The following is a 12,008-nucleotide window of genomic DNA, read 5'->3' as shown; positions in this document are numbered from 1 at the left end:
TTTCTCTCTGTTCCTCCTCCACTTGTGTTCTGTCTCTCATTCTCTCTTTCTCTCTCTCAAAAATAAACATTAAAAAAAATTTTTAAGGGGCGCATAGGTGGCTCAGTTGGTTAAGCGTCTGACTTTGGCTCAGGTCATGATCTCACAGTTCATGAGTTCAAGTCCCATATCAGGCTCTGTGCTGACAGCTCAGAGCCTGGAGCCTGCTTCCGATTCTGTGTCTCCCTCTCTCTGTCCCCCTCCCCCGTTCGTGCTCTGTCTCTCTCTGTCTCTCAAAAATAAATAAACATTGAAAAACATTTAAAAAAAATTTTAAGACCCATACACCAATGATAAAAATCTCTTTGTGTTTTAAGTTCCAAACAGCTGACTTAATAGATAAGCATTTGGAAAAGCCTCTATTCTTCAGTTGAAGCCTACCCCAGCAGACAAATTGTTGAATGCCATCTTCATTTTTATCTTCCAGAAAAGCCATTTTCTAGAGTAAATCTTATTTTTGATAAAAGTCCGAACTCAAGTAATAAATACTAACTGAAAAGATCAGTGCATGGTGTTCTGTACTCCAGGCTCCTTGTAGAATTACTGGTATCACTGCAAAACAATTTACCAGAAATCATAGAGGAAATAGGTCCTCGGGGGTGGGGGGTGGGGGTAGAAAATGTCAACTGTTACATTGAATCTTCTTAAAAAAGAGATAACTAAAAATTGTACATTGATCACCTTAATGACTAGAGACATTAGAGCAAATAATTACGACAATATACAACCACTTATAAGTATACATATGGTAACATAGCATTGTTTTATAAGTCTCTAAGCTTATAAGTTGACACACCTTTTCACAGCAATGTATTTTCCATCTTCGTTTAAGGCAATGGACAGCAAATACAAAGTTACATCCACAGTTCAGTTTATGTTCTTATCCTCCATTAGCTCTTCACATAGCTTTTAAGAATTTTTTACAAGACTTACAAACTGGCAGAGAGGACACTTAAACAAAAGCAGTAATCATACATCTCATTAAATTATTTTTGAAGAAAAATGAATCGGATTTTTGTGTAATGAAATGTTCTTGAATTCATCACCAAGGCAATCTCATGTAGTGAAGAGAACACTGATCGGAAGTTAAAAGTATACTCAGTCGGTTAAGCGTCCGACTTCGGCTCAGGTCATGATCTCAGAGCCCCACATCAGGCTCTCTGCGCTGACAGCTCAGAGCCTGGAGCCTGCTTTGGATTCTGTATCTCCCTCTCTCTCTGCACCTCCCCTGCTCACATTCTCTCTCTCACTCTCTCTCTCTCTCTCTCTCTCAAAAAGAATAAATATTAAAAAAAATTTTAAGTATATTCATGGGCTGACTCTAATACAGACTACCAGTGAAATCTTGAGAAATTAACTTCGGTGTGTCTTATGATTTTCATTTTTCCCGTTCTTGCTAGTTTCACTGAGTAATATAATCCCAAAGAGAAATATCTTTGAAAGGAATTATAAAGTTATTACAAGATGTCATTCTGGTTTATTTCAAAAGAGAGTCTTCATGTGACGAGTCTTAATCATTGTCTTTTTTACTCTTCATGAAAAAAGTTGACTCTTTTCCATATGTTGATAAAGATTTTCAAGATACTGCTTTACTAAGATTTTTTTTTAAGTAGAGTGACTAATATTACACTGTATGTTAACTAACTGGAATTTAAATAGAAACTTGAAACTACAAAAATAAAATAAATGGAATAGTTTTTAATTTGTAGTTGTTTAACTTCAAAATGAATTGTTTTAAACCAAATAATATTTACATACTCATGTCATCTTTCTTATCCACTACTATATTAATTCTGAGCACAGCACAGAGCAAGAAGAGTTTAGCATAGCTCATTTTTTTTTACCCACCAGAGGCTTCAGAGGAGGATGCAGAATTCTTTTGCCACTTAAACTATATTTAAACCATCTGAATCCTTCCTAGTCTTCACATACCCTTCTATTGTAGAAGAATTGATTCTATGCACAGTGGCAAACATTTCAACTTAGTACAACCTATCTTTCCAAACTCCAATGTGTATTCCACATGTGCTTTCTTGGTAGAATATTTACAAAAGGTGATTTGGTTCAAAATATAATTAGCCTTGGAATCAAGTGTTAAAAGTTCCATATAATTTTTGAAACACTTCACAATTTTCTCCTTCAACAGTTTTTATGTTAATCCCCATTTAAAGCCTAGATCACTTTTAGAAAGCAATAGGAAAATTTACAAATAAGATGTAGCTTATTCTTTGAAATGAGATTTTAATTGTTTTTGTCCTCCATTAATGAAACTGAAAAGGCTTGAAGTTAATAATAATTGGGTTTTATTTGATTTAGATTGTTAGAAGGCTTTAAAGCCAATACTTAAATCATCACATTGCAATGTTTACAATCCAACTTTTTCTCAAGCTCTTTTATCCAAAAATGAAACTTAAAAAATATGGCCCTAAAGATCAAAGTGCCTGTTTTTACTTATTTTATTAGATCCAGATATATTGCCTTTATTCTTAAAAAAAATTACTGACTTTCCATTCAATTCCTTTTATTCCTCTTTAAATGTGTGATTGTCTACCTTAAATTACCTCGGGATGTTTTCATAGAAATGCAGTCAACCATCTGAAAGTAATTTTTCTGTCTGGTATGTAGGGAGTTTGATGGGTGTATGTGGCATGCTTGTAGCTTAACATTCCTTACTACTCTCATTCTCATCAAAATATTGGCTAAAATAGTCAAAACAGATGTGTTTATGTGTGTATGTATGTATATATATTTTTTCTCCTTAGACTCTAGAGAAAACTTTTTTTGTGAGTGTTAAAGGGTATGTCAGACTTAAGGAGAAATTTCTGTTGAGTCTTTTCTTAAACTCTTTGGTAACTGTTAGAGAGAAGATTGCTTCTAAGGTGCTATTTATCACCCTGAAATTTAATGATTTTAGCATGTTTGAAGAGAGAGTTTAAAAGATGGGGGGATAAATACAATTGAAAAAGGCAGCAATTCAATAGTATTTCAACAGACATGATGGGTAGCCTAAAATGGGAATGCTTCTACATATCCAGAGGCAGGACTTCTCTAGTTCTGACATGATTACCAAACAGCTCTCTAAGGTTTAATATGTTAAAAATGAAGGAGGTTGGTCAGGTTGACATCCCTGGTTAGAAGGAAGCAAGGGAGGGAGGAAGGGAAAAGGAAGGAAAAATGACGGAGGGGAATGGAAAGTTGACAAAGAGAGAAGAGAAGGGAACTATGAAAATAAAAATTGATGATACAGCTCCCACCCTTTTCAGTCCAGTTTGTGCGGAATGTCCCATTTCCCTTTTAACAAGTTATCAGTCAGTAAATATTGAACAGTTACTATGTTTAAGGCACTGTGCTATGGGCTGGAGATACCACAGTAAACAACAGAGAAATTTTCCTTATGAAATTTACATTCTAGAAGAGGGGCAGAATTCAAGCAACTGATTTAATAAATACTTATTGGACTATAAATGGCATGCTATGAAGAAAAACTACAACAGAAAATGAGAACAAATACAAAGAAACCCAACCAATAGTAAAGTCAAGGAGAGTATCCCTGAAGAAATAACATTTTTGCTTAGCTCTGAAGGGTGTGGGTGTGAATTTTTAGCAAGAGGAAAGGAACACCAGAGGAGGACAGAGTCCTGGGTGCCATATGAAGATAATTTTACAAAGAAGGGAGTAGTCCTCTGTGTTAAACCTAAGATAGATCAGAAGAGTCAAGGGTCCTAAGAATTGTCTACTGGATTTTGCAACATGAAGGTGCTAGTGACCTTGACAAAATAGCAGTTTTGGTATAGTTTGGGGGGCAAGAGCTTAATCAGAGTAGGTTCAAGAAAGACAGAGGAGGAAATTCCACATAAAAGTGAGATCCTACACTATTTGTCTTTCTGTGTCTGGCTTATTTCACTTAGCATAATGTCCTTTGGATTCATTCATGTTATCACAGATTGAAGATTTCCATCTTTTTTATGGCTGAATGATACCCTGTTGAATACATATACCACATTTTCTGTATCCATTCATCCATTAATGGACACTTAGATTGTTTCCATATCTTAGCTATTATGAATAATGCTACAATGAATATGGGAGTTGATATATTTCTTCAAGATACTAATTTCATTTCCTTTGAATATATTCCCAGAAGTAGGGTTGCTGGATCACAAGATAGTTCTGTGTTTTTTTTGAGGAACCTCAATACTGTTTTCCATTTTAAAGTTGAAATTTGAGAGTAGTCCTCACGTGTTCTCACCACACATATACTACACATATAAATGGTAACCATGTGAGGTGAAGGATGTGTTACCTAGATTTTGGTCATCATTTCATATCATATATGTATATTATATAATCACGTTGCACACCTTAAAAATCATTTTGTATGTATGGCCTTAATATATAACATTTTTATTTGTCAGTCATACCTCAATAAAGCTACGGAAGAAAGAAGGAGAGGAATTAGAGACTGAAAATATAAACAAGGCTTTTAGGAGTTTTTTTCTGTAAAGGGGAACAGAGAAATGAGGTGGTAGAGTGGTAGTTTGTGGGTGAAGAGAGGTGGCATTTTGGTTTTTCAAAATTGGAGAATTACAGCATGTTTCTTTGCTAATTGGAATCATTGGGTAGAAAGGGAAAAATTGATGCTGCAGGAGAAAGAAACGAACATTGTTCAAGAGATACCTTTGAGTAAATAAGAGAGACTAGGATCCAGTGAACAGTTCAGTAATTTGGAATACCCATAATGTCTAGTATCCTTCCATTCAAGCATTCAAAATACCTGCTCTGGGTCAAAGTAATTGCCAGGAGCACTTATAACAAAGATACCTAAGACCTAGTTTCTGCAAAAAAAGTAGAAAAACCTCTAACAGACAGATATATATTATACAGTTTAATAATATATAATAATACAAATATACCAAAAGCACTAGGAAGGAGCCCAGGACAGTGGGCAATTAGCTCTGCCAAAGGGCATTGTGGCATTTGCAACAGCACCAAATACGCTTTATTATCTAAGGAAGAAGTTAGTTTATTTTCAAGCAATTCTGTACAGTAGTATTAAAACATAGCAATTCCATTTTAAAACAAGTACTTTAGATCATTATAAAGTACTTCATCCTTGTCAGTGTTCTTAAAATTATATTTAGTGTTCTATTTGTGTTTAATTACAGCTAAATATAGTTCATAATAAAAAAGACTGCTTACCTTTAATTTCAGAATAAAATTCAAACAAAATCCAAAAATAATGACTTTTCAACTCTACTACATTTATTAGAATACAGATACACAGTGCACAATTCTCACCTGTCTGTAAATCCAAGTTAAAAAGGTCCAGATGTGCAATAGATATGAAAGCCAAGTAACAAAGTAGTTTAACTGTGTGACACTAGCACAGAGATATCACAAGGCTTATGATAGGGTACCAAATGTACTCTACAGTTAATAAATGTTTTATGCTTAGAGGAGTAAAAAAATTATGAGGAAGTGGTCAGCAAAATTCTTAGATGGGCTCTTTTTTTTTACTATGTTCTTGGCTATAATTATTAATTTTCATCATTAATTAGTAAATGTAAGTGTCATTACCTAAAGAGATGTCTTAAAATTTTTCAGATTATTTTTAGAGATATTATTAATTTATGTACAGTTACATAAAGAATGAGTCAAATGTGTTTAATAAGCCTTTACAAACCATACAAACCTAAAAATACTTTGCATATATTAATAATAGTGTACATTTGATTTAAATCTAACAATGATGTTTATAGTACTCTTTTATTTTTAGCCAGTAGTACTACAGCAACAAGCCGTAAAGTTCTTTTTCCATTTGAACTTTGCTGTCTTGTGAAATTAAAATACTGCTATACGTGCAGTAGCAAACATTTCTAAGCTGCACTCAAAGATCTCTGTATTTGGAATTAGAAATAATTTAAGCTATTGTCTCTTTTTCAATTTGCCAAGGACTGATGTTTATGTAAGAATGTTACTTCATTCTCTTATTAAGTCTGTTTCAATACTGCAGCACAATAAAAAAAATTATAAAAGGAGCAATAGTTATAAGAATATGATTTCTTAATTATTAACTAATACTTCTAAAAATGGTTATTTTTACTTGCATTGCTAAATTCATAGCTTTATAATCAGTAAAAGCAAAAGCCTGATGTCTTACAAAAGTACATTTTAATTAAGATTTTGATGTTTTTTATTTAATTCAATACCTTTTTCTCAATTTTATGTTAGCAATATATAGTATACTTCTATTTAAAAATCACCAAAAAGTGTTTAATCTTCTGCAAAATTTCTCCTGTGGTTAATAATAGAACCAGACATATCAAAGGTTTAATTACATACCTCAATGACTTAGCTTATTGAGAATCTCAGAAGATGACCCAAAATACAACAAATACAATTATGTATTTCATATTCTGTGTGTGAAGTATGTTTCTTCTTGTTTTTGTACATATATATTTGACTTTAAACAACCAATCAATTCTTTGAAAAGTATCAAACTACTTTCAAATAAGATATAGAGCACATAAAACAACTGCTTATTTATTGCATTATTCACATTCTGAAAGATTTTCTTGGTGACATGTAGAAACAGTGTTAGACCTGTTAATTGCTTCAGTTTCAGTGCACATGATGAAATTGAGTTTATTTTAAAAACCAAATTCTGAAGAAATAAGTTGTAGTTTTGAAAACACAGAATTCAGAACATTGAAAATCTGGATAACTGAATATGCCAAGCAGTTGAATAGACATGACAAAGGAGACCTTTCCTAAAACCTTTACACCACGCTGGAAGGACAGAATATATTGACCTGCATCAGCTCTCCCTAAGCTTTCCCTTTGTAAAGAGATCTACTCCATGAGAATTTTGGAATCTTAGATGACTGTCTATAAATTCATTTGCATACTTTGAAAAGAAGCCATTAAATAAACACTACATTTTTTTGGCTCATTTATAATTTTATCATATCTAGTTCATTTTCAGATTTTCCAGGAGCTTAGCAAAATATACTACGTAAACTCTATCATTCATTGTACATAATATAAATCCATAAGGTTACATTTTCTGTAGGAACAGAATTAGAAGTCTCCTAATGGAATTTTTTTAAATACATAGACTGATCATAGTAATTGATCATGAAATGTAGCTGGGCAAGGAGGGAAATGAAGAGGATATACAGTGACCCAGAGGTGTCGCAAGGTGAGAAGATCAGTAGACTAAGGGGGAGGATATTTGGACTTGGAGTGCTGTAGGGATGCACTAGAAATACAGAAGGTGGTAGTGAAAAGTGGGATACTTGAAGGGATTACAGCCTTGGGAGAGGACAGGATTAAGCCTATGACTACAGGAAAGGGAGAAGGAGAGAACCTCGAGAAACTCAGTGACCAGAGTATTGGAGGGTGAATATTGAAGTCCCCAAGAATCATGGCACAAGTTTCAACCCTGGTACTACATACTTCCCAACTGTGTGTCCTTGGACCAGTTACATAACCTGTCTCAATTTCTTCATCTGGTAAAATGAGGGTAAGGATAATATATTTCTCATAAGTATGAGGATTAAACAATTTAATACTTATAAAAGCACCTTAGTATTGATATATGACTTAGTACTGTTGTCATGATCATCAAAATCATTGTTATGATCCAGTCCTGTGTGTGTGTTTGCTTTTCATTTAAAGTGTATTTAGCAATTATTTTATGCCAGGCATTGTGCTCGGTATCCTTTTTAAAGTTTTGTATGATTTTCTTTGGCCCTTTTGTGCTTCAGGAATTTCAAGTTGGTCAAAAATAATACACTGAAGCCTCACCAAAAAGTTATCCTTGAAGTCTGTGCCATGAGTTCTGCTTGCTTAAAGTAAAATGCTGTTTAGTAAGAATATAGACCTAGAGGGGAAGCAGAATAGGCCAAAGCAGTGATTACTTGAATCTGGAAACTAGACTTGTTCACAATAGCAAAAGAGATGCTTGGGGAGAGAGCCAGCTATAGGCCATAAAAGGGAATCTAACCATATTGCTGAAGCATGGTGGTATATCCAGAATGTATTGTGACAGGAGTTGGGGGGCAGACAAGATGGGAAGTTAGCATTGTAGTGTTTCAACATGAAACAGTGGATTAATGTCCTTGCAGGCAGGTTAAACGCAAGGGGCTAGTATCTTGGAGATTGTCTATCAAGATGTAGGCACTTGGGCATTGGAGAACAAGACAGAAGATGAAGTAAAATCTCTAAAATAATGATACTCTTTGTAAAGGACCATGCACTTAAAGTCAAGGGCTCCTAAGAAAGTAAACCTAGGCTATTCTTAATTATTTATAAAAGAATGCCTTAAGATTGCATTATCATCTGGCCAATTACTACAGGCAGTTTCACCTTCTGGCTCAAAACACACATTTTTCATCTACACAAATGCCAACCATAACGTTGCATATGGGTGAGTGTGTTTTGCAGACTGTAGCTAAAAATCAGCGTTAAGTTTGAGCGGACATGGGGAAGAAAAACAATGTGATGTGAATTTTGTTCTCTGTGTTTAGGCAAGCTACGACCTATATCTATGCCAGTGGAATATAATTGGGTGGGGGACTATGAAGATCCAAATAAGATGAAGAGAGATAGTAGAAGAGGTAAGTGTTCTAGAATTTCAGTGTAGGCTGGGTTGTTGGAACAAAAAGCAAATTTAAATGTTCTTTAAATAGGATGTTATGGCTTCAGTGGAAAACTTCATTCTGTCATTGACTTTATGATACACCCAAACCAACTCAGACCAGCATTTGACTATCTTGATATGGTATTAAATAGATATCTTCTCTGAATGTCTCTTAAGGGATTCAGGGTAGATAAGAACACTGTTAAAAAATAAATATCTGATTGTTATTTGAAAGTTACTATTTGGAAAACAAGGTCAGAAGTGTGAAACTGCATAAAAGAGTTAAGTTCAGTGAATAGGAAGAGATTGTAATCAGTCCCCATTGGTCCGCAATGCAAACTCATTACTTTTGTATTAGTAAAATCTTAAAATGAGCATTGACATACATGAGTAAAGCTAATGGAAACTGGGCCAGTGACTCTAATGAAAACCATATAGAAATGGAAAAAAAATGCTTTGCTTTTTTTTCTCTTCTGTTTGCTGTTCAGGGTTATCTTCTTACTTGGGGGTGGGCTACACTTGAAGTATCTACCAAAAGTAAGTTTTTATGTTCACTTGTCCTGCTATTGAGGTGAGCCGTAAAGAGAGCCACTGAAAGTCTCACTACTAAGTGGGATTTGACCAACTGTGGATATGGTAGGCTACTTCTGCTTTCAAAAATAGAGAGTCATAAAGTTGTAGATAAAAAATAAAACAAAACAAAAAAGTATTCATAGAACCTCAGCTCACTAAGCTTCCTTCATAAATATTGAACCCATTTGCCTGTTATTTCTAGCCACTGTACAGAATTTGCCATACAGGGATAACCAAGCACGAATATTTGCTTTATTAGTCTATTCAACACTGGTTTCACGGAGTGAGCGTTTCAGAAATGTTAGTGAATACAGGAACATTGACAGATTCCTTTACATCTATGTATTCATTCCATTTTCCAAACTTTAGTTTCTAACTTCATTTGTTTTATAGAATTAATCAAGAAAAAATAAAAAGAGAAACGCTTATCATACGCCATTTCTGAGTCACTGTTTTGGGAGTTCATATGATAGTGCTTTCTTGGGGGGAAAATGCCTTATGAAGTTCTAAGTGCTGGCTATCAGTGTAAGTATAGATTTTATGAACTGAGTTTCCTGATTCAGAATGTGGGCCTTAAGTTGTCCAAAAATGCTACCTAGTCAGTTAGAAGTCAGTGTTTGTCATCAATTTTAGCAGAATCCCACTGGGGGAACTTGTTAAAAATTGTATGAGCCACACACCCAGAACTACTGATTCAAGCTTCAGTGATTCTCATATAGTTGGTCCAGAGATAAAATCTGGAGAAATAATCTATAGGGTATTTCTGATTGCCCTATGATCCCAAATAATTAAGGTTCTCTATATTCTCACTACGTAGGTATTTTATAAATAATCCAGTTACATTTCTGAAATGACATCTAATAGCACAATTAGGAGAGAATGGTAAATTTGGAATATTTGCATATTTATATTGGTGTATTTATCTGTTTTTATATAGAAAACTCTCTACTCCGATATATGAGCAATGAAAAAATTGCTCAAGAAGAATACATGTTTCAGAGAAACAGCAAGAAGGACACAGGGAAGAAGTCTAAAAAGAAGAGTGATAAGAGTAATAGCCCGACTCACTATTCACTGCTACCTAGTTTGCAAATGGATGCACTGAGACAGGACATCATGGGCACGCCTGTGCCAGAGACCACACTATACCACGTAAGTAAAATTTCAAAGACTCTGTGCTACAGCTTTTATTGGGAGCCTGGCAAATGACTCTTTGGGGGTAAATTCCAGATATTGTGTCTTTATCTCATTGCCAGATTTCCACAAAAGATCCTAAGTTTAGAAAATTTTTAAAAAACCTTGATGGCTTGATTTGTTCTTTAGTTCATCTGTTCGGTGAGTTCATATGTTGTACCAGGTTCAATTTTTTAATATAATCATAGGCTCAAAGTGAAGGAGAATTATAATTAATTAGTTGATTAATCACCTAAAATAATAAATAGTAAATGGATGGCTATCAAGTTCAAATTAAAGATAGGATTTTTAATATATTCATGATTTCTGGGGCGTCTGGGTGGCTCAGTCGGTTAAGCGTCCGACTTCGGCTCAGGTCACAATCTTGTGGTCTGTGAGTTCGAGCCCCGCGTCGGGCTCTGGGCTGATGGCTCAGAGCCTGGAGCCTGCTTCCGATTCTGTGTCTCCCTCTCTCTCTGCCCCTCCCCCGTTCATGCTCTGTCTCTCTCTGTCTCAAAAATAAATAAAAAACATTAAAAAATAAAAAAAATAATAAAAATATATATATATATTCATGATTTAATTTAAAAATGAGCATCACGGGATGCCTGGGTGGCTCAGTCGGTTAAAGCATCGACTTCAGCTCAGGTCATGATCTTGCATTTCGTGGGTTCGTGCCCCACATCGGGTTCTGTGCTGACAGCTCAGAGCCTGGAGCCTGCTTCCGATTCTGTGTCTCCCTCTCTCTCTCTGCCCCTCCCCTGCTTGTGCTCTGTCTCTCTCTGTCCCTCAAAAATAAATAAATGTTAAAAAAAATTTTTTTAATGAGCATCTCTTGGGGCACCTGGGTGGCTCAGTCAGTTGAGTCCGACTTCAGCTCAGGTTGTGATCTCATGGTTCGTGGGTTTGAGCCCCGTGTCAGGCTCTGTGCTGACAGCTCATACATAGGCTGCTCATACATAGGCTGCTCAGGATCCTGTGTCTCCCTCTCTCTCTGACCCTCCCCTGCTCATGCTCTCTCTCTGTCTCTCTCTCTCAAAAATAAATAAACATTTAAAATTTTCAAAAACTAAAAAAATAAAAATGAGCATCTCTTACCTATTAGTCTTGGAGCATGGCGCTCAAGGCAAAACTGAGAACACATAGATAGCTCATTATTACATGGAGAGAAAGAAACACCAAGAGTTCTGATGTAAATTGATTGTTGTAATGGGTGGGTACAAGAAGTGTAGGAGGGTTAGGGGAGGGGGGCAGCCTTAGCTTTCTGGGACAGTGAGAAAAGATTTAGAATGGGGAGTGTTTGTGTGAAGAGTGAAAGATAAGTAGCAGTACTATGGGGAGAAGTATATGGAGGTGCACCACATTCTCTTGTGTGAGAATATGGTATGTTCCAGGGACTTCATGATGCTCAGAATTACCAGTTCACTAAAAACAGAGGGAAAGCACATGAGGAGGGGGCAGTAGATGGGCCTAGAGAGGTAGGCAGGACTTAGATCAGGAATTTCAAGATAAAGTACTGAGGCTCTTTCTTGCAGTGAAAAAAAAAATTATTGAAGAATTTTGAACTGGGGACTGAAAT

General features: G+C 35.3%; 1 protein-coding gene across 6 annotated transcripts in view; it reads left to right on the top strand.

Moving 5' to 3' along the window:
* CNKSR2 (connector enhancer of kinase suppressor of Ras 2) overlaps positions 1 to 12,008 on the top strand; it is a 302,678-nt gene that overhangs the window by 195,819 nt on the left and 94,851 nt on the right. For 4 of the 6 annotated variants that reach the window (XM_053891762.1, XM_053891764.1, XM_053891761.1 and 1 more), the window contains 2 exons: positions 8,571 to 8,660; positions 10,194 to 10,408. In XM_053891762.1, coding sequence (XP_053747737.1) covers positions 8,571 to 8,660; positions 10,194 to 10,408 — 305 coding nt within the window. The remainder of the gene's footprint in view (positions 1 to 8,570; positions 8,661 to 10,193; positions 10,409 to 12,008) is intronic. The other 2 variants (XM_053891765.1, XM_053891763.1) reach the window with 1 other exon arrangement.

The sequence above is a fragment of the Panthera pardus genome, unplaced genomic scaffold (genome assembly GCF_024362965.1).
Source record: "Panthera pardus isolate Hobbes unplaced genomic scaffold, ASM2436296v1 HiC_scaffold_27, whole genome shotgun sequence".
Lineage (NCBI taxonomy): Eukaryota > Metazoa > Chordata > Mammalia > Carnivora > Felidae > Panthera > Panthera pardus.
The sequence above is the reverse complement of the archived record's forward strand: the minus strand, read 5'-3'. Positions and strand labels throughout refer to the sequence as shown.